Source organism: Mesocricetus auratus, unplaced genomic scaffold, assembly GCF_017639785.1.
Source record: "Mesocricetus auratus isolate SY011 unplaced genomic scaffold, BCM_Maur_2.0 Super-Scaffold_100008, whole genome shotgun sequence".
In the NCBI taxonomy this organism is placed as follows: Eukaryota; Metazoa; Chordata; class Mammalia; order Rodentia; family Cricetidae; genus Mesocricetus; species Mesocricetus auratus.
Genome location: NW_024429192.1, coordinates 75,467,254 through 75,490,880, shown reverse-complemented (window position 1 = coordinate 75,490,880; position 23,627 = coordinate 75,467,254). Strand labels below are relative to the sequence as shown.

Below are 23,627 nucleotides of genomic sequence, written 5' to 3'. Positions count from 1 at the left end.
ATATTCCAGGCTTCTTTTTTTGTTTGTTTGAAGTTTGTTTTTTTTGAGACAGGGTTTCTCTGTATAACAGTTCTGGATGTCCTGGAACTGGCTTTGTGGACCAGGCTGACCACAAGCTCACAGGGTTTCTCTGTGTAACAGTTCTGGCTGTTTTGGAACAGAAAAGAAATTCCCCACAACACCTAATAATCAAAACACTAAATGTACAGAACAAAGAAAGAATATTAAAAACTGCAAGGGAAAATTACCAAATAGTATATTAAGTCAGACCTATAATGACACCTGACTTTTCAATGGAAAGCATAAGAGCCATAAAGGCCTGGATGGTGTTGTACAAACATAAAGAGAACACAGATACAGGCTCAGTCTATTGTACCCAGCAACACTTTCAGTCAGAAATGATGGAGAAAGAAAATCATTCCACAACAAACCAAATTAAACAGTATACACGTACAAATCTAGTTCTACAGAAGGTGATAGAGGAAAACTTTGATCAGAAGCATTTAACCACACTCAAGAAACATGAGGAAAAAATAATCTCAGACAGCAAATCCAAAAAGGGAGGACAAAACACCACACCATAACAAAATAACAGAAATCAACAAACACTGCTCATTGACAACTGTCAACATCAACGGTCTCAGTTTCCCAATAAGAAAAACACGGACTAACAGAATGGATTTGAAAGTACTTGGTGCTGCTTCAAACTTTTAGGGTCTGACACCAGACAGTTTCTTTTAGGCATATTCATGTACAGTGCAATTTGGAGAAAAGTTTTCCTGATGTAACACAATACCATGTGCTCAATAAGGTTTAAAACATAATTACAATGAAACTCTTTTCAAAGGATATGTCACCTCTTCCATAAAGATAGCTTCTATAGATTTACTACACGTGTCATCTTAAGGGCTTGAGGGAGATATGGTATGGTCTGGGTCATACAGATAGCCCAAAGGTCACTAGGCTACTATTAATCAACCATTTCTGGTCCTGTTTGTAAGAGTCTCAGGGAGCAGGTGTGGCCTCAGTCATACAGATAGTACAGAGGTCACCAGGTTAGTAACTACATTCATTCCCAGGCTTCTGAACATTAACAAGTCATACATCTCTGCCTTTGAAGAGACAGTTCCAGGCTTCTCTAGTGCTGATCTATGAGCAACAGGACTTCATGTTGTCTGCAGACAGACATCATCTCAAGAGTAAAAGAATGGAAAGGATATTCTAAGCAAATGGACCTAAGAATCAAGCTGGTGTAGCCATTTTAGTGTCTGGCAAAATGGACTTCAGAGCAAAACTAATCAGAAGAGAAACGAAGGACGCCATATACCCATCAAAGGAAAAATCCACCAAGAGGACATTGCAATTCATGCACACAAGAACAACCAAGTTTAAAAACAAACACACAATGCTACAACAGCTAAAATCACATATTGACTTGCAGATACTGATAATAAGTGACTTTAATACTCTGTTCTTGCCCATAGACAGGTCATCTAGACAAAAACTAAACAGAGAAATGCTGGAACTAACTGCTGTCATAAATCCCATAGACTTAAGAAATATTTACAGCATGTTTCACTCAAATACAAAAGAAATTATCTTCATCTCAGAAGCCCATAGAACTTTCTCCAAAACTAACCACATATATGAATATAGAGCAAGTCTCAACAGATACAAGAAACTTGAAATAACACCCTGCATTTTGATCTGGATACCAATAACAACAGAGACAACAGAAGACTTATAAACTTATAGAAGCTGAATAACTCACTAGTGGGTAAAAATTGTGTCAAGACAGAAATTAGGAACTTTTTTAGAATTAAATGAAACTAAAACACAATATATCCAAACTGTGGGACACATGAAGGTGGGACTACGAGGCAGGTTTTTAGCAAGCACTGAGAAGAACTAGACAGATCATACTAATAACTTAAAAGCACACTTGAAAGTTCTAGAACAAAAAGAAGAAACACATCCAAAAGGAGTAGATGGCAAGAAATAAACTCAGGGCCGAAATCAGTAAAATAACAAACACTACAATGAATGAAGAGTTGTTTCTTTGAGAAATCAGTAAGATTAATAAATTAAAGACAGATAAGATCTAAATTAAGAAAATTAGAAGTGAAAAGAGGAAGTCTAACAACAGACACTGGGGAAATGCAGAGAATCATAAAGACACACTTTAAAAAAAATCTGTACTCTACCAAATTGAAAACCTAAAAGAAATAGATAAATTTCTTGCTATATACCACTTACCAAAGTTAAATCAAGATCAGATAAGCAATTGAAACATTCCTATAATTCATAGTGAAATAGAAGCAGCAATTAAGTCTCTCAACCAAAAACAGCTTAGGGCCAAATAGAGTCATTGCAGAGTTATAACAGACTTTTTTTTTTTTTTTTTTTTTTTTTTGGTTTTTTTTCGAGACAGGGCTTCTCTGTATTGTTTTGGAGCCTGGCCTGGAACTCACTCAGTAGACCAAGCTTGGTCTTGAACTCACAGATATCTACCTGCCTCTGCCTCCCGAGTGCTGGGATTAAAGGCGTGCGCCACCACCGCCAGGCTTGCCATCATTTTTTAAAATTTAAATTCTAGTGCTAAATAAAACCGTAGGAATTTTAAGATATTTGTTAGAGATTAACATGCATATTTATTTAAGTTTTTTTATATGAGTTGCCAAATTGCTCTTTAAAATGTTAGTTCTCATAAGGCATATTTGACAGTCAAGGCTTCTGTTAGTCAAACTTTGTTTTGTAACAATATCCTGACATAAACACTTTGAAGGACAGCATTGCTTTGGCTCATTGTTTTAGAGGACTTTGTCCATGGAGTCCTGACTGATATATGTCATGATGACAGGAAGATAAGGCAGATCTCTTCACCTCATTACTGAAAAAAACTGAGAGTGTCCCTGAACACAAAGATGCCCCATCAGGGCCCTGCGTCTTCTAACTGTTCTTACCTTTTAAAAGCTGCAGAACTGGAGTAGCTACACCAGCTGGGCAACGTGTTCAAACCGTAACAAGAGGGCTGGGATATAGCACAGCGGTAGAGTACTTTGTTAGCATGCTATGTTCATTCCTACTAATTAAATAAATATGTAAATAAACATGGTCAGATCCTAATGTAGACATTGTAGCTGTCTATGTGTGAAATTGAATTCTATTTAGATTATAATTTAGTTCAAAATTTGAACTAAGAAACTAAGAAGAAATAACTGCTGTTTTGTTCATCCTTTCTTGAACTTTAAAAATTTTTTTCTTGCATTTTTGTTGAGTGTATATCATTATCTGTATTTTAAGAAAGAACTTCACATTCATTTTAGTAGAGTTAGGAAGAAATGCACACTAATATTTTCCTGTTACTATTTCTAGGTACTGAAACACAGTCTTCACTTTTGAAGTCAGTGGCTTTCTTTTTAGAAAGCCTAGCAACACATGATGCTAAAGCAGTAGTGCAGTGCTTTGGCACAGGGGTGGCAACTGGCCCTCCCAGCCTACAAGAGGAAGAAAAATACAACTACAGCAAATGCACAGTATTAGTCCGGATTATGGAATTTACCACAACCCTGCTCAGTACCTCTCCAGATGTTTGCAAGGTGGGATCGTGCTTCCTGCTCTGTTAATTTTAGATTAGTACTTTATAATGAGAAATGTTTTTAAGTTTGCCTTAGAGCAGTGGTTTTCAAACTATGGGTCATATCCCTTTTGGCAAACTTCTATCTCCAAAATATTTACATTATGATTCATATCAGTAGTAAAATTAAAGTTATGAAGTAGCAACAAACATAATTTTATGGTTGAGGGTCACTACAACATAAGGGATTGTGTTAAAGGGTCACAGCATTAGGAAGGTTGAGCACCACTGCCTTAGATCATTAGCCACAAGGGAGAAATATATCAAGACTATATTGAGATGCTATCTTAGCCCAACTCAAATAGTTATCAAGAAATCAAACAGTGACAAATAGTGGTGGAGATGGGAGGAAAAGGAACTCAAATACTGCTTTGTGGTGGCAGGGTCTGAGGGTGTAGTTCAATGGGGAAGTGTTTGCTTGCCGTTTGTAAGCTGTGGGCTCCATTTGTATCACTGTACTTTCACTAAAAATAGAAACATAAATTAGCCTAGCCACTGAGGAAGTCACTATGGATAATCCTCAAAAACTAAAAGTGGAATCACCGTATAGGACCCAGGCACACCATTCTTGTTATATACTTAAAGGAATCAAAATCAGCATAGAGATGCCTATACCCACTCCCAACCCCATATTTTTTGAGACAAGAGAAACTGTAACCATGACTGACTAGAACTTGCTATGTAAACCAGGGTAGCCTGCAATTCACAAAGGTTCACCTGCTTTTGCCTCCTGAGTGCCATGATTAAAGGTGTGTGCCTGGAGGTAACCATGTTTCTTGCAACACTGTTCACAATAGCAAGTTAGGTAATCAGCCATGGTGCCATTCATAAATGAATGGATAAAGATACACACACACACACACACACACACACACACACACACACACACACACACACACACACGTGTTTATATGCACCATAGAGTACTATTCTTTAGTCTTAAAGTATAATGAAATATCATTTACTGGAGAATAAATGGAACTAGAAGTTATATTATGTGAAGTCAGCTAGACCCAGACAAGTATCACATTTCCTGTCAGGTTTGGACTAGGGAAGATATAAAAACACAAGGGTGAGGTGCTTTTAAAGAGGAGGAAAGAGGTAAGGTAGAGGAGAGAAGGACAAAAGAGTTATAGGGGTGTTCAACGTCATCAAAAGGTTATATGCACATATGATATTGTCACAAGGAAACTCACTACTCTCTATAATATATGCTAATTAAAACATAATTGCTCTCTTTAATAATTTTTAGAAGTGACTTTAGCTCCTCTGTGACTTTCCATTATTTTCCTTAATTGATGAGTAAAAACTGAACATATTTGTGGTTTTCACCATGATATTTTGATCTATGTATATATGTGGTTAAGTTCCCTCACATCCTCACATTTTTTTTTTTTTTTTTTTTTTTTTTTTGGTTTTTACGAGACAGGGTTTCTCTGTATTGTTTTGGAGGCTATCGGTCCAGCCCAGCCTCGAACTCACAGAGATCCGCCTGCCTCTGCCTCCCGAGTGCTAGGATTAAAGGCGTGCGCCACCACCGCCCGGCCGACATCCTCACATTTTACCCCATATGAGAACTTTTCCAGTTGTAGTCTTAGCAGTTTCCAAGTATGCATTGTTGTTAACTATAGTTACCACAGTGTACAACCTGTTTTTGAAAATAAATGCTGAACATTTCTAATCTGAAAAGCAGAAATCTGAACTGTTCCTAAACTTGAATGTCAAATGTCTCAGGTTTTGGAAGATTTTTGCTTTTAGGTTTTCAGTGTAGTGATATCATCCAGATATTCTAAAACTAAAAAAATCAAAATCTGAAATTTTTTGGCTTTAAGCATTTTAATACTCTTCAGTTCTTTTGAGAAAGTCTGCCAAATTGTTGGTTTTGTGAATATTCCCAGCCTGTGGACCTTGTTTACGCTGTCTTGAAAAGAGAGCTACTGGCTCAGAAGCACTTTTATTCAATCTATCTTTTCTATCTTTAAAGCTCCTGGAGAAGGACTTGTGTAACACAAACCTTATGAAAGTCTTAGTGAAAATGCTTTGTGAGCCCACAAGCTTAGGTTTCAACGTTGGCGATGTCCAGGTTATAAACCATCTTCCCAGCATTTGTGTGAACCTGCTGAAAGCACTAAAGAAGTCCCCATACAGAGACATGCTGGAGACTCACCTGAAGGAGAAAGTGACAGTGCAGAGGTGGGTGCTCAGGCCATGCTCACAGTTACTGGGATGTCGGTCTTCCCACATCCAGTGTTCCTGACACCATGCGCACAGCTACAGTGTCCTCAAGAAAGGCACTTTATAGTGCATGCGTGCGGGCACATGATTTTGGGAAATCATGAACTTCACTAATTCCTTTCCTGCTTGTAGGATGGGAGAGTACAGTAGATATGCTACATTTGCTTTCCATGACTAATTTGTCCTGTAAGCCTTCTTCTGGTGGTGTTTTTGTGTTTTCCAGGACCATGTTAATGAATTTGAGGGCCAGGTGATTACAGCACATACAATTCCTTAGTGTCTTCTCTCTCTCTCTCTCTCTCTCTCTCTCTCTCTCTCTCTCTCTCTCTCTCTCTCTCTCTCTCTCTCTCTCTCTCTCTCTCTCTCTCCTCTCTCTCTCTCTCTCTCCTTCCCTCCCTCCTACTTCCCTCCCTCCCCCTCCCCTTCCCTTCCCCCTCCCTCTTTTTTCCCTCTCTCTCTTCTGTTTTGTTTTTGAAATAGAGTCTCTTGTGTAGCTCTGGTGTCTGGGAACTCGGTCTGTAGACAAGGCTGGCTTTAAACTCACAGAGATCCACCTACCTTTGCCTCTCAAGTGCTGGGACTAAAGGCGTTCACCACCACCTCCTGGCTTTCCTTAGTTTATTCTTTTCTGCTTTTCTGTTTTTCTCATGGCTAGTGTTGAAGAGCTCTGTGCCATTAACTTGTGTAGCTCTGATGCTCGCCGAGAAAGGACCAAGTTGCTGTCTGTCTTATCTGCCTGTAAACAGCTTCACAAAGCTGGCTTCTCTCATGTTATATCACCATCTCAGGTAACCGTAATTATTTTTTATGTGCCTTCAGCTTTGTTATAGTAGTTTCATTATGCTAGTATTTTATATTATTTAAAATATTTTATATACAGAATATACTGAAATGGATATTACAGAACACTTAACATAAAGGTGTTGGCTAGATGTGAATATAAAAGTAAAGATACAGTGAAAAAGGAATAAAAGATCATTTTAACAACCTAAACTATTTTAAGAACCAATTGCTATAGTCCTGTGTTAGCTAACACATATTTTTTAACTGAAGAAGTGACATTGTTTGTTTGTGTTAAACACCTTTTCTCACCAGGTAATTCTTGGCAATTTTTCCTTTAGTCTACAGCATTGAATAATTCCATTGGTATGAGACTGCTCTCTTTGGTTTATAAAGGCATTGCACCTTCAGAGGAAAGGCAGTGCCTGCAATCGTTGGACCCCAGCTGTATGAGCCTGGCCAATGGACTCCTGGAGTTAGCCTTTTACTACGAAGGACTGGTAGGGGAATCAGCTGCATCCCACACTTCCTACTAAGTGACTTATATAACTTACTTGTGGTGTATCTCTAAAAGTATGAAATTTAGTAAAGTCTTGGACACATAATTGACTTACTGACTTTGGGGAGAGAGGTAGGAATGGTTCAAGATAGGGTTTCTTTGTGTAGCTCAGGTTGTCCTGGAATTTGCTCTGTAGACCAAACTAGCCTCAAGCTCAGAGAGATTCGTCTACCTCTGCTCTCCAAATGTTGGGATTAAAGGTGTGCCCCACCACCCAGGACTTTTTAAAGACTATCTTCTTTAAAATTTGTTTTAAAATTTAAAAATCATAACATTCTTAAATGGAAGTATTCTGTCCAGCTTTGTTTCCAAAAGGACTTTAGGCAAAGAACATTTTGTCACTAAAGTTGACCTATATTGACATGCTACTTTCCCTATCCTTATTGGTTCTTGGAATGGATGACTAAAAAGACCCTGGAGAATAATCCCTGAGGCACCCAAGGCACCATGACCAAAGTCCTCATGACTCTTTTAGCTGAGCCCAGCTGACCTCAGATAAACTGTTGTAGCTGAGATCTGCAACCAGCCCTGTGTATTTATTCCATTCCATCCTCCCTGATTACTTCTCCCTTTGCGAGAGCCTCTGTCTCATTGATGTTCTCAATTATACTTAAGGTGTTCCAAATGACTTATTAATTAATATTAGGCTATTCTCTCAACACAACAAGATTTTTCTGGAAATTTGGAAGCAATATCAGTGTAGAAGATTTCTTTCACAAAGTAAGACCTAGAAAATAGAAGTTAAATTAAAAACTTGCTATTTAAACTTGAGTCCTGATTTTACATATTATACTCTCTTTAGAAGGCTCCTTGTAGATTTACTGTGTGCCCACTGCCTCAGGGTCTTTTTGAAGTTGGATTCTCTGATATGTTCTTCTCTCTTCCTTAGTGTGAGCACCTTGTGAATTTGCTGCTGAATTCAGCACTGTTGTCTACGAAGTATTTGGGCAGTTTACAGAGAAATATCAGCTTCTCCCATGGGGAATATTTCTATAGCTTGTTCTCAGAAATAATCAACAGTGAACTATTGAAAAATCTTGATATTGCTGTATCAGAGCTCATGAAGTCATCAGCAGATAATCCCAAAATGGTAAGGAGCTTTTCCTTTATATATTTTCTTGTCTAATGCTCACAAAAGGATTTTTTTATGTTTCTGATGGATTTTCTTAAGATCAGATTTCTTCCTGGAAGGATTAAAGATATTCTAATCTATGAAAATAAAAATCCATAGAAATAAAACACAGTCTTTATCCAGCTAGCATATGTTAATAGATATTAAACATTGGTTATTTTTTTTCCATTCCCTCAAACCCTTTCAGTCTCTTGGCCTAACACTGTAAGATGTAGTAGTTTACAATGCTGTAGGTTACTGGCTTTTTCTAAATGTCATATTGGAGCTTCCATATGTGAAATGTGCCTAGCAGTGTTTGTTCCAACACCACCTGTAGGCTGGTCCTCCACACTGCCAACCTGTCTTTAGAGCACTAATAGCTTTAGAGTCTTGCCCTATTTTCCTGCATGTTCTTGCCGCAATGCTCTTTGTCTCATCATAGTATCCCTTTAGAGAGTAATATTTAATATATTTGCTTTTTGTTTGCTTAACTTAGGGGGTTTGTGGCTTGTTTGGTTTTTATTTATTTTGTTTTTCATTATTTTATTTCATTTTGAGATAGGGTCTCAATATGTAGGCCTAGCTGTCTTGGAGCTCACTTCGTAGATCACGTTGACTTCAAACTTAACAGATTCTCCTACTTCTGTCTATGCCTCTGCCTTCTAAGTACTGGAATTAAAGGATATGCTACCAAACCTGGCCTATCTTACATGATTGTGAAATGTTATCTGCATTGTGCTCTATAGGTAGTCAGAAACTAAGCTAGCAGTATTTCCAGAGTTATAATTTCTACTAGCCTGACCTTTTACATGTCCCATCCTTGTCCATTGTTAAGAAAAGTTGCATTTACTGCCTCTATTTCTTCCCCACAAATCTCTGAAATGACAGAATGGGATTAAGAAAGTGCAGAGAAAGAAGAGCAGAATGTCAGAAATTGCAAAGCAGGACAAGTGTGCCAGTTCAAACCTTAGCTTGTCCATAGCAGAAGAGGGTGGAAAGACTGTGTTAGAGGGGTTGAGGAGGGAAGCAGAGCCGGGAAAGCAGGACAGAGACACAAAGATGAAATAAGAATTGCTACTGACTGAGAAGATTGGAGACTACTCTGGGAGTAAGCATAGGTACCTGAAATTAAAAAACAAGATATGTGGAGAAAATAAAATTGAGAAACTCACAGAGAGTAAGGTGAAAATACAAAGCAAAAGCAAAATAAAAGTGATTCTCTGCACATGGGAGGCAAGGGCAAGCAGATTTCTGTGAGTTCAAGACCAGTCTGGTCTGCATAGCACTACATAGCAAGTTCTAATAGCAAGGACTAATACCCTGTCACAAAGAAAAAAGTGTGGGGGGGGGGAGAGAGAGAGAAAGACAAATGGGAGGGAGGAAGGGAAGGAGGGACGGACGGACGGACGGATGGACGGACGGACGGATGGATGGATGGACGGACAGAGAGAGATATGAAGATGAAGTATCCTGTAACTGACTGGTCAGGACTGCAGCTTCATAGGAAAGTGGTGGTGAACTGGAATTCTCATCTGTAAAAGGGCTGTAGATTGGTTTGCCTCTGGTTTGAGAATAATTTCTCAGGGAGCATGTTTTCCAAAGGCTCACCATGAAACAATATCCCAGAAGTTCTCAAGGAGATTAGGTAGTTATGTGTAGGATTGAGAAATTGAATGACATTGTTTTCTCAACAGAATTGTGGATACTGTAAGATCAAAAGATTGGAGTTTTAAGTGCAGCCAGATCCTCAGTTATGTGAGGCAGTAGAATACACAGGTTTAGTTAATCCAGGTCATAAAGGGATGTATTTCCTGATTTACCTCTTGTCAGGAAACTGCCAGGTAGATAGTAAGAAGGCAGTATGCTGAGAATGAGGAAGGTGTTGTATTTGGCTCTGTGCAAAGGGGAATATACGTTATTTAGGTCTGGCCTTTCATAACACAGCCAGTGCCGTATCTCTTGAAGCAGATAATTTACTGATTGACGAAGTTGGAGTGGCATGATTCATTTGATTGGGAGAGTCTGATGACATAGATAGGCTCACTGAAATCAGCTAAGAGATCTGCCAAGATTTAGCTATAGAGAGAGCAGACTGTATAATAAGAGAAATGTGTTGATTACTACATGGAACATTTGTAAAAAATGTTCATGTTGTCAGAATGATGGGAATATTGAATGATAATCTAACCATATTAATTATGTTGTTCTGTTGCAAAGGTGGTAGTTGTGTCCAAATGGAATTCCATAGAAAATGCCCCCATCCCCACCCTCACAGCAGAGTGGGCACAAGGGGATCAGCAGGGCTACCTTCTGCTTTCTCTGGGAAATTTATGTTACAGTGCTGTTAGAATTTTAGATAGGTTAACATCTGTTAAAGAAATAGCATTTTCATTTTCCTACAATAACTTTGACACGAAAGTATATTTTTTCCTATCAGTATTAAGAATTTTTCTTCAATCTATAATTTTTTTTCAGGTGAGTACTGTTTTAAATGGTATGTTAGATCAGAGCTTCAGGGATCGGGCTGTTCAGAAACACCACGGACTGAAGCTTGCAGCTGCAATTCTGCAAAACTGGAGGAAGTGTGATTCCTGGTGGGCTACAGATTCTGCTCCAGAAAGCAAAATGACAGTTCTGTCCTTACTGGCAAAAATGTTGCAGGTATTTTGAAAAAATTTTAAAGTGCATTCATCTTTAGTTATGTTATTCTTTCTGAGACACAGTCTCACTATGTAGTCCTAGCCTTTCTCAAACTTTTACTTCTTTCTACTTCTGCCTCCTGACTGCTGAGATTACAGATGTGTACCTTTTTTTTTTTTTTTTTTATGGTTTTTCGAGACAGGGTTTCTCTGTGGCTTTGGAGGCTGTCCTGGAACTCGCTTGGTAGTCCAGGCTGGTCTCGAACTCACAGAGATCCGCCTGCCTCTGCCTCCCGAGTGCTGGGATTAAAGGCGTGCGCCACCAACACCCGGCAACAGATGTGTACCTTTATGGATGCTGTGATCATTATTGTGGACTCTATAACTTATGTTGAAACACTATGGAGAAAGTTCCTTCAAAAACTCATTTTTTCGTAATTATTTTGCTTTTTCTTACATTTTATGCCATTGTTTATTGTGCTTATTTTGTATTTTTTTCTTGTTGCTGTGTCTTTACAGGCTTTTCTTAGCAGGAAATAATAAAATGTTTTATAGCAGGATTGTTGAAATGTTATTAAGGTTGAAGTACAAATAATATGAGCTCTGAAATTTAAAAATTTGAAAAATTTGTCAACTTTTTGAAGCATAATACTGAAATTTTTTGTGTTTTATTTCTCTTTAGATTGATTCGACTTTATCTTTTGACACAAATCACAGCTCATTTCCTGAGATCTTCACAACATATGCTAGTCTACTTGCTGATACAAAGTTGGGTCTACACTTAAAGGTAGATGATCAGTAACATTTGTGTGTGTGTGTGTGTGTGTGTGTGTGTGTGTGTATCCGATTTAAATTGGTGGTTTGGATATGGTGTAGTAATTTCAAAGTATTTTTCAGTTGAAATATTTAGTGATGGGGAAGCAAGAAAAGTAATATTATTGTTATTAAGTTTAAAGTCCTACAATGTGGTTTTCATGTATGACCCATTTTTTTTTATTAGATCTTTGGTGTGTTCTGTGTGACTTATGAAGTTTCTCCTTCAAATGTGAAAATTTTGGAATTTACTTGTTACTCAAGGGAAGTTCAATACCTAGTTCCTCATAAGTCCAGTATGAAGTTCTATAGGGATTTTTGCAAACAAATACTTGTAAACTATCCTGTAGGCTATTCAAACCATTCTTTCTACATAGAATTGGAATGTAATAATTTTTAAAAATGGTTTTAAAAATTATTCTTTGAAACTTTCATACATTTATGCAATATATTTGGACCATATCCATTCCCTACTCCTTCCCCCCTAGTGCAGGCACTCAGTCTCCCAACTTCATGTCCTCCTTCATGACTTCTGGAACTGAAGCTGAGGTACATGGCTGCATTCAAGTTGGTTCTTGATGTCATCCAGAATTTATTCTGAAATCATGTGTTGAGTGGCTGCAGTGCATTATTTGCAGTTTTTAGAAAGTAGTGGGTTTACTTTTTCTCCAGGATGATCTGTAAGCCACCACGATTAGTGTGATTTACGTTTTTCTGCATTGCTTCACAGGGCCAAGCTATTATTCTTCTTCCATTCTTCACCAGCCTGACTGAAGACAGTCTAGAAAACCTAAAACAAATTCTGGAAAAGCTCATTGTTTCTAATTTCCCCATGAAGTCTGATGAATTTCCCCCTGATTCTCTAAAGTACAATAATTATGTGGACTGCATGAAAAAGGTTTGTCTTTAATAGAGTCAACTGTAAAACATTGGTTGATTTTTTTTGTTGTTGTTGTTGTAATTGTTGTTGTATTTTGGCTGAGGTTAAATTTTCTTTAATTTACATTAACAGTTACACAAAAATTAAAAATTGAACATACTAAAGTAGTAAGTATAGGTGTATAATATGAATATTTAAATCAAGTAAAATCTATCTATATCTTCCAATATCATTTTATTATAATGAAAAGATCCAAGATCCCCTCTTTTCTTTTTCTTTTTAAAAGGTATACTATGTATCACTGTTGTCTGTAGTCATCTTACTGTGATTAGCTAGGAAATGATTTAGTTCCCATTGATAAACATTGTCCCATACCTCTCCATACTTCCACAGTTCCTTCATTGTTTCCAGGCTCTGGTAATCACCACTCTACTCTGTTTTTATAAGCTCAGTTTTTAGATTCTGTGTACAAGTGAAATTATTTATATTCTTGTACTCAGATTATTTCACTGAACATAATGATCTTCAATTTTTATCTGTGCTGGTAAAGATGATAGGATTTCTGTCCCTTTTTGATTAATGGCCATCGTGTGTGTGTGTGTGTGTGTGTGTGTGTGTGTGTCTGTCTGTCTGTCTGTCTGTCTGTCTGTCTGTCTGTCTGATTCCATTGGCTGATGGATACATTTTTTTCCATTGTGAATAATGCCATAATAATACAGGAATGCATATGTCTATACAGATGTATCTCCTTTGGATATGCAACCTAGTAGTGGGATTGCTGGGTTATATGATTGTTCTACTTTATTTTCTGTTAGCGTGATGAATAAAACACTAACCAAAAGAACCACTTATAGGTCATAATCCATTGAGGGAGTTCAGGGTAGAAATTTAAGGCAGGAACCTGGAAGCAGAAACTATGGAGGAACACCACTTGCTGGCTCACTCTGTGGCTTGTTTATTCATCCTCAGCTACTTGCTTATACAGCCCAGGTCTACCTGCCTAGTGCCACCCACAGTGGAACAGGCCTTCCTATATCAATTAACAATCAAGACAGTCCTCCACAGACATAGCTGAAGGCCAGTCTTATTAAGGCAATTTCTCTCAAAACACTCTAGGCAGTGACTGTACTATTGTACACTCCCACTTACAGTTTGCAAGTATTCCCTTTTCTCCAAAGCTTCACCTTCATAGTGAACAGCTATTAACTGGGCTGTGGTTATGCCATGTGGTTTTGGTTTGCCTTATCTCTAATGCTTGTTGATATTATGTAGTTTTTCATGTACTTATTGTCCATTTGTATGTCTTCTCCTAGGAAATATCTGTTTATATCTGTTGCCTTTTTTTTTGTTGTTGTTGTTGTTTTTGATGATGTTTGTTTTTAGTGACACGGTTTCTCTCTGTAGCTTTGGAGCCTGTCCTGGAATTCGCTCTGTAGACCAGGCTGACCTCGAATTCACAGAAATCCACCTGCCTTTGACTCACAAATCCTGAGATTAAAGGTGTGGGCCAGTGATGTATCCAATGATCTGTTGCCTGTTTTTAGATAGTCTGTTTATTTGTTTTCTGTTGAGTTTGTGCACTTTCAGCTGTATTCTTGATAATGTTGATCATTTCCTTTATAGTTTGATTCAGTATTACTTGTCTTTTTTTGCTCTAGTTTCCTGTGGTTTTGTGGTATTTACTAAACCTACACCAACAAGTTGACGATTTGATTTGAGTGTTCAGAGGCATTTTTGCTTATAGTTCTTTTGTAGTTTTAGGTTTCTTTTTTCTCTCAATATATGTTTTTATTTAAATTACAAACATGCATGCTTCACATGTCAATCCCAGCTCCCTCTCCCACCCCTCTTCCTTTGTCCCTCCACCAGCTCCCCCCAGCCCCCCGCCCAATCCCCACATCATTTCCCAGGGAGGGTGAGACCCTCGTTGTGGGGATCTCCAGAGTATGTCATTTCATCCAGGGCAGCACCTAGGCCCTTCCCCATGTGTCCAGGCTGAGAGAGCATCCCTCCCTGTGGAATGGGCTCCTAAAGTTTATTTGTAAACCATGGTGAACACTGATCTACCTAAGGCCCCAGAGATTTCTGAGACCTCCTCACTGACACTGCATTTGTGGAGTCTGGAATGAAGCCTACTTGATTATGGTGGATGAGTTTTCTGATGTTTTCTTGGATCCAATTTGCCAGTATTTTATTGTACTTTTGCATCTATGTTCATGACAGAAAGTGGTCTGTAGTTCTCATTCTTAGTTGTGTCTCTGTGTGGCTTGCGTATCAATGCTATTGAAGCCTCATAAAAAGAGTTTGGCAAAGACCCTTCTGCTTCTATTGCATGGAATACTTTGAGGAGAATTGGTAAAAGCTGTTCTTTGAATTTCTGGTAAAATTCTGCACTGAAGCCATCTGGTCCTGGGCTTTTTTTGGTTGGGAGACTTGATGACTGCTTCTATTTCCATAGGTGTTATAGGTCTATTTAAATTGCTTTTCTGTTCTTAATTTAATTTTGGCAGGTGCTACCTATCCAGAAAGTTGTCCATTTCCTTTAAATTTTCGAATTTTGTGGAGTACAGGTTTTCAAAGTATGACCTGATGATTCTCTGGATTTCCTCAGTGTCCGTTGTTATGTTCCCGTTTTCATTTCTGATATTGTTAATTTGCATGTTCACATTTTGCTCTTTGGTGAGTTTGGATAAAAGTTTGTCTATCTTGTTGATTTTCTTCAAGAACCATCTCTTTGTTACATTGATTCTTGTATCGTTTTCATAGTTTCTACTTTATTGAGTTCTGCCCTTAATTTGATTTTTTCCTGGTGCCTACTCCTCTGGGGTGAGTTTACTTCTTTTTGTTCTAGAGCTTTCAGTTGTGCTGTTAATTCTCTAGTGTGAATATTCTTAAGTTTCTTCATGTGGGCACTTAGTGCTATGAACTTTACTCTTAGCACTGCTTTCAAAGTGTCCCATAAGTTTGGGTATATTGTGTCTTCATTCTCATTGATTCTATGAAGTCTTTAATTTCTTTTTTTATTTCTTTTTGACCCAGGAGTGGTGAAATTGTGCATTATTCAATTTCCATGAGTTTGTAGGGTTTCTGCAATTTGTGTTGTTGTTGAACTCTAACTTTAAAGCATGGTGGTTTGATAAGGTACATGGAGTTATTCCAATTTTTTTGTACCTGTTAAGGTTTGCTATATTGCCAAGTATGTGGTCAATTTTTGAGAAGGTTCCATGTGGTGGTGAGAAGAAGGTATATTCTTTTGTGTTTGGATGGAATGTTCTATAGATGTCAGTCAAACCCAATTGGGTCATAACTTCTATTAGTTCCTTTGTTTCTTTGTTAAGTTTCTGTCTGGTAGTCCTGTCTAGTGGTGACAGTGGGGTGTTGAAGTTTCTCAGTATAAGTTTGTGAGATTTTATGTGTGGTTTGAGTTTTAGTAATGTTTCTTTTAAGAATGTGGATTCCTTTGTGTTTGGGGCATAGATGTTCAGAATCGAGACTTCATCGTGGTTGATTTCTCCTGTGATGAATATGAAATGACCTCCTTCATCTCTTTTGATTGATTTCAGTTTAAAGTCTAGTTTGTTAGATATTAGGATTGCTACCCCTGCTTGTTTCTTGGGTCCATTTGATTGGAAATCTTTTCCCAACCCTTAACTCTGAGATAATGTCTGTCTTTGAGGCTGAGGTGTATTTCTTGTATGCAGTGGAAGGATGGATTCTGTCTTTGAATCCATTCTGTTAGTCTGTGCCTTTTTATGGGCTTGTTAGACTATTAATATTGAGGGATATTAATGACCTTTGATTGCTCTTCCTTGTTTGTTTTGGAATGGTTGTTCTTGGTGGAATTGTATGTGGATTTCCACCCCTTTTCTCTTTAGGCTGTAGGTAAAGTGAGATTATCTAGTCCCTATGTTTTTTTGGTTGTAGTTAACTTCCTTGGATTGGAGTTTTCCTTCCAGAACTTTCTGTAGGGTTGGGTTAGTGGATATGTATTGTTTAAATCTGGTTTTGCCATGGAATAGCTTGTTTTCTTCGTCTATATTGATTGAAAGCTTTGCATCCGTGGTCTCTTAGTGTTGATAGAATTATCTTTCCAGGACCTACTGGTTTTCAGAGTTTCCACAGAGAAGTCAGGTGTAATTCTGATAGGTTTACCTTTGTATGTTATTTGGCCTTTTTCCATAGCTGCTCTAAGTATTCTTTCTTTATTCTATATGCTTTGGGTCTTGATTATTATGTGACGAGGGTACTGTTTTTTGTGGTTCACTATATTTGGTGTTCTGTAAGCTTCTTGTACCTTCATTGGCATGCCTTTCTTTAGGTTGGGAACGTTTTCTTCTATGATTTTGTTGAATATGTTTTCCGGCCCTTTGAGTTGGGTTTCTTCACCTTCTTCTATACCTATTATTCTCAGGTTTGGTCTTTTCACGGTGTCCCATAATTCCTGAATATTTTGTGTTAGGGATTTGTTGGACTTAAGATTTTCTTGGTCAATGAATCTATTTCCCCTAGTGTGTCTTCAACACCTGAGATTCCCTCTTCTATCTCTTGTATTCTGTTGGTTATGTTTGCATCTGTAATACCTAACCATTTACCCAGTTTTTCTATTTCCAGCATTCCTTCAGACTTGTGTTTTTTTTTTTTTTATTGTCTCCATGTCAGCTTTCAACCCTTGCGCTGTTTGAATTGTTTCTTGTAATTTTTGCTTAGTGTTTTCCTCCCTTTCTTGCATTTGTTGAATTTTTTGGTTTGTTTTTTCTTCCATTTCTTTAAGGGAATTTCTCATATCCTCTTTGAGGGCCTCTATCTATTTTCTCTTAATTTCAATAAAATACTAATCAGTAAGGATGTTTAATTATTGTGACTGTCAGTTATGTATCTCTAGGGATACTGTACTCAACTGCCAGTTTTTCTTTGCGGTTTTTCAAGACTGGGTTTCTGTGTGTAGTCCTGGCTGTTCTGGAACTCACTCTGTAGACCAGGCTGACTTCGAACTCACAGAGATCCCCCTGCCTCTGCCTCCTGAGTGCTGGGATTAAAGGCGTGTGCCACCACTGCGTGGCTGACTGAAACATATTTTAATTCACATTTTTAACTGGCGAAAGGTAGAAATTTGGTTTCATCTTTCAATTTGTAAATATCCAGTTTCCCTAGAACCATTTATTGAAAAGAGTACCTTTTCTCCAGTCTGAGTTTTTAGCACCACTGCTGAAACTCAGTTGGCTGTGAATTTGGGAGTTTGCTACTAGAATTTTATGTTGTGTTCCATTTGTTGTATTTTTTTTATTCTGGTACCATTTTGTTTTGGTTACTACAGCTTTGTAGTATGTTTTGAAGTCAGGTGATATAATGTTTCTTGCTTTGTTGTTGTTGTTCAAAATGGCTTTGGCTATTCAGTTTTCTTGTCATCCTCTATAATATTTTGAATTTATTATTCTAGTTGTTTGTTTTATTTGTTTTTTAAGACAGTTTCATGTAGCCTGTGCTGGTCTAGAACTTACTGTGTAGTCAAGGATGACTTTAAACTTCTGATCTTTTTGTTTATCCTTCCTGACTGCTAGAAGTATAAGTATGCACCTCCGTGGTTGGTTTTATGCAGTGTTGGAGATTAAATAGTGGGTTTCATGAGCTAGGGAAGTGCTCTACTAGTGAGCAACATCTCCAGCCCTAGTTTTTTCTAGTTCTGTGAAGAACATCATAGGCAATTTAACAGAGACTGTATTGGATATTTAGATCATTTCAGGTAGTATGGATATTTCTTTTTTTATTTTAATTTTAAATAACTTGTTTTACATGTCAATCCCAGTTCCCTCTCCCTCCCCCCCTCCCACACCCCCATTCCTCCCCCCCAGCCTCCCACCCTATTGCCAATTCCTTCCACATAGGAGATATCTAGAGTCTGTCATTTCACTCAGGGTAGGGTTCAGGTACTCCCTTAAGAGTCCAGGCTGAGAGAGCATCCCTCTTTGTGTTATGGACACAGGATGTCTGTTTGTATTCGAGGGATAAACACTGTTCCACTGCTCAGGGCCCCTTAGGTTGCCCAGGCCTCCTCACTGACACTCACATTGGGGGGTCCGGATCAGTCCCATGCTGGCCTCCCTGCTTTCAGTCTGGGGTCCAAGAGCTCTCCCCTGTTCAGATCAACTGTCTCTGCTGGTTTTTCCAGCCCATTCTTTGCCAATTTGCTCATTGCTCCTATCTCTCTGTCACTGGGTTCCTTGGATTCAGTTCAGTATGGATATTTCAACAATTATTTTCTTTCAGTCTGTAAGCATAGGTGTACTTTTACATTTTTGTGTCCTTTTCAATTTTTTTCCATCAGGATTTTATGATTTTCATTATAGAGCTCTTCTACTTCATTGGTTAAATTTATTCCTATGTGTTTTATTATTTTTGTAGCTATAAAAATTGGGATTGCTTTATTTATTCTGAAGATGATTTACTATTGGCTTACAGTGGTGCTGCAGATTAAAAAATATTTTTAGATTTATTTATTTTGTATACAGTGTTCTGTCTGAAAGTATGTCTACAGGCCAGATGAAGGCACCTGTTCTCATTACAGATGGTTATGAGCTACTCTATGGTTGCTGGAAATTGAACTCAGTACCTCCGGAAGAGCAGTCAGTGCTCTTAACCTTCGAGCCATCTCTCCAGCCCCAGATTTTTGTAGGTTTTGTATCCTATAACTTTGCTAAATTGATTTATCAGTTTTAATAAGTGTTTAGTCTTTTGGGTTTTCCATATGTAAAATCAGGCCATTTGCAAATGATGACAGTTTAATTTTTTCTTTTCCTATTTGTATGTCCTCTGTTTCTGCTTTTGTCTGATTATTGCAGCTTGAGCTTGGAAAACTATGTTGAAGAGGTGGAAGTACACAGATGTCTGTTTCATATCTAAGTGTTACAAGTTAAATGTGAACATCTCCCACAGGCTTACATCATCTCTAGCTGGTGCTACTGAAGTGTGTAACTGGGAGGCAGGCTTTTTAGGGAATAACCAGACCCCAGTTTCAAGCCACTTTTTTTGTTTCCTGACTGCAACCAGCCTCCCTCAAGCAGCCATTGTTATAGCCATTAGCTGCTCCTGCTACCCTTCCTTAACTACCATATGAACTGTATCTCATCAGCCGCAGGCTATAGTTAATGCTTCTCTTAAGTTGCTACATTAAGGTATTTCATCACAGTAATGAGAGAAATAACACAGAGCAAGTTTTCAACTTTTCCCCTTTCTATGTAACATTAGCTGCTGGTGTATTATAAATCATCTTTAGTATGTGTTAAGATATATTCATTACATATCTTATTTATTTGAAGTTCTTAATAAGAGGATGTTAAATTTTGTGACATGTGTTTTCTAATTCATTGAGATAACCATATGATTTTCTTCTTTTGCTCTTTTTATAGTGTCTTAAATTTATTGCTTTGAATAAATTCAACCATCCTTGTATTGCTTGCCCAGATCCCACATGACTATAATGAACCATCATCTTTTTAATTTACTGCTGGCTCCATTTGCTAGTATTTTATTGAAGATTTTTGTGGTATTTAGTTTACCACTCTAGAGGTGGTGAGATCTGGGAGAATGGAGCCTAAAAAAGAGGCAGATTAATGTCTAATGTAATAGCCAACTTTATTCAGAGCATCAGAAAATTTATACCCTGAGGATTAAGAAAGGTAACCTGAGTAGAGTTCATGAGTTCAAGCTGTATATAGTCACAAAGACAAGCTGCATACTGCAAAAATGTTTTTCCATAGAGGCATATAAACAAATAACAATGGTCAGTTGTAATGAATTCTCTAAACTCTCCTCTCCACTACACCTGGAAGAGGCACAGAACAATGGCATGTTTTTGAAGAAACTGAAGCCACAAGACTCTTGTGTTGTCTTCTTGTAGTTTTCTCACGAGCACTCAGAATTTCCTCACACAATTCTCTTGTTAGACCGTTTTTAGACCATGCTTGATATTTCTTGTGTGAGTGGAAGACCCAGCGTCAGAGAAGTGCTCTAACAAAATATAACTCTGTGAAACTCATGCATAGTCCAGTCCTGTGTGAGCCATTTTCAGTTCATTTTTTAAAACTGTAAGAAAAATGCATCAAATGGATTGTCTATGTGAAGTTTGTTTTTAACGTTTTACTGCATTTTCTTGTATTGTGGGGAAGGAGGTTTGCATGCCATGATTCAAGTGTGGAAGTCAAAGAACAGCTTGCCAGAGTCAGTTCTTTCCTTCTGCTCTGTGGGTTGTTGGGAATAGTGACACTTTTCCTTGCCATCTTGCCAGTTTCTTTGTAAAGCTCAATGACGTGTCACTTATGAATCAGAATTAGCTCTGAATTAAAATATTATTTACTTCCAAGCAATTATTTGAGGTATATTTAATGGTGATCACATATTCTTACTTGAGCTTTGGTTGCTAATCTGAGGTAGTCAGGTACCTGATCTCCTTTTATGTTTTTGCTCTCACAGTTCCAAGCTCGTCTAGTGTTCATGCTCTGTTATACTTTTGTCCCATTTTTGGCCAACAAAATGTAAGAGAGAATATTGTGTAACAGACTTTTCTTGGGGAGACACACAGGGGGAGCTTGGATGTGATGGCCCAGGAATAAGCATTGGTGGGGGTTGGGTCTTGCTGACTGGAGGGCATTGAAGGAAGACACAGAGAAAGCAGTGGGAGACATTGAAGGAGGCTTCTGTGAACTTGAGAGAGTTTGTTGGATATACCTTGACCCAAGTGAGGGCTTGGCCATGAGAGAGAGTGTGTTGAAAAGGAGATGCCTTAGGTTTAGTTATGTCTTGTAATAGGAGTGTAGGATTTGTTCAGAGTGTTTGATGTTTGAGGACATCTAGATAGTAAATGAATTTAGGGGAGTCAGTTGACTGGGGATGTTTGCCAATCATTTCAGCATAGCAAAAGTATAAGTATGAGAAGAGCGATGAGATTTGTGGGGAACAGGTGATAATGAGGGAACAGGAACCGGAGGGTGAGGATGAATATTGATAATGGAAGGGTTAGTCCATTGTGGCCATCTGAAAGGAAGGAGCTGCCATCCATATAAAAATATAGGCAGAAATAGCTAGAGAACCCTCTTGTGTATGAGAGGGATGGGGGAAGGAGTCTTTGAGAGCTTTTGAACAGGAGTGTAGAAGATCTGAGGAATGTTGAGGTGAAGGGATAGGTGTGGATGGCTGAGGGGAGGACAGGTAAGAATTGTGAGTGATGAGTTTTTGATAAGACAAGCTTGGAAAGAGAAAAATCTGAATCTGGAAGGGATAAGAGATGATGGGGTCCTTTGTAAATTAGGAGGTTGGGTCTTTGAAGACCTTAAAGTTGCTTGTTAGGAGTGGTCTCTTTTTTTCTTTGCTTTAAACGTAATTTTTTTTTTTTTTGCTTTTTTGTTTTTTACATTCCAATCCCGGTCCCTCCTCTCCTCCCGCTCCCCCCACTTCCCCAACCCCACCTCCCACCTGCTTCTTGGAGAGGTTAACTCCTCCCCTAGGAAGTCTACTAAGTCTGTCCCATCATCTTGTTGAGGCAGAATCAAGTCACCTCTCCACCCCCACACCCCTGTGTCTAGGATGAGCAAGGTATCTCTCCATATAGAATGGGCTCCACCAGTCAGTTTGTGTATTAGTGTTGGATCTTGGAACCACTGCCAATGGCCTCATATATTGTTCCAGTTGCACCATGGTCACCTATATTAAGGGAGTCTAGTTTGGTCTTATTCAGGTTCCCCATTTGTCAGACTAGAGTCTCTCACTAGCTCAGGTCAGCTGATTCTTTGGCTTTTCCCATTACTCTTGACTCCTTTGTTCATATTATCTCTCCTCCCTCACTTCGATTGTATTCCAGGGACTTGGCACAATGGTTAGTTGTGGATTTCTGCATCTAATTCCATCTGTTTCTGGAAGAGGGTTCTAGCTTCTCTGGGGTTGTGGATTGTAGGCTGTGTGTCTTTTGCTTTATGTCTGGTATCCACTTCTGAATGAGTACATACTATATTTGTCTTTCTGTTTTTGGATTAACTCACTCGGGATGGTTTTTCCTAATTTTGTTTATTTGTCTGCAAATTTTAGGATGTCATTGTTTCTTACTGCTGAGTAATACTCCATTGTGTAAATATACCACATTTCTTTATTCATTCTTTAGTTGAGGGGCATCTAGGTTGTTTCCATGATCTTTCTGTCCTTGGTAAACTCCAGATAGATGGAGAATTGGGAGGGTGGAGGACAAAGGAAATTGTTGGGAAGGCAACTGATGACAAGAAGTTGGGGGCTTTTCATCAGTAAAAGGACACAAATTTCAGTTTCAGGAGTAGAAGATTTGGAAAGGGGCTGAGGACTTGAGAACAAGGAGGATGTGGGATAGTATGCAGGAGGCATACACAGAGGACTTGGAGCAGACAGAAGAGAAAGCAGAGACATGGAATGGAAAGTATCTCTTTCCATTCTGTGTGCATTCACACTGCTGTAAGGGTTCCGAATAATGTTAACATCCAGAGAGCTGTTGGGCAGCCACTTCGATTTATTATCTAGTGGATGGATATAGAGGCCAAGCCTGGGTAAGACCTGATATCTGAGAGTTGTAGCCATTTGAAATTTTGGAGGAGACATTCCAAAGGCAAGTCAGTTGGAATGCAGGCAGCAGAGCCTGGCACCCTGGGCTGTAGTGGGCCAAAGTCAAGAGACCAGGCATCCCTGTGAATTTCAAGAGGTCAAGGAGAGGTCTCTGGGAGTGAGTGGGTCATCACCTGGGCTTTGTCACCAAGAGAGGAACCCAGATCAGTTCAAGGATGAATCCCGGATCTGTCAACAAACTTTTTTGGAGGAGGAGAGGACAGTGGATTTCGGCAGTGTGACCATCAAGAGTCAGAGGAAAAAGCCACCTATCAAACCAGAATGGATGGAATGTGCCTAGCTAGCAGCCAATCCATGGGAGTCCACCATAACCAGTGGTCATGGTGGTATGCAGTCTC

At 38.5% G+C, this 23,627-nt stretch overlaps 1 protein-coding gene across 6 annotated transcripts in view; it reads left to right on the top strand.

Moving 5' to 3' along the window:
• Positions 1–23,627, top strand: part of Prkdc (protein kinase, DNA-activated, catalytic subunit) — a 179,701-nt gene that overhangs the window by 59,307 nt on the left and 96,767 nt on the right. For all 6 annotated transcript variants that reach the window (XR_005879028.1, XR_005879029.1, XM_040751223.1 and 3 more), the window contains 8 exons: positions 3,376–3,599; positions 5,622–5,830; positions 6,528–6,660; positions 6,994–7,152; positions 8,101–8,301; positions 10,798–10,983; positions 11,644–11,748; positions 12,505–12,672. Coding sequence is in view for 4 of the 6 variants with exons in the window: in XM_040751223.1 (XP_040607157.1) it covers positions 3,376–3,599; positions 5,622–5,830; positions 6,528–6,660; positions 6,994–7,152; positions 8,101–8,301; positions 10,798–10,983; positions 11,644–11,748; positions 12,505–12,672 (1,385 nt within the window). In the remaining 2 variants the exon portion in view is untranslated. The remainder of the gene's footprint in view (positions 1–3,375; positions 3,600–5,621; positions 5,831–6,527; positions 6,661–6,993; positions 7,153–8,100; positions 8,302–10,797; positions 10,984–11,643; positions 11,749–12,504; positions 12,673–23,627) is intronic.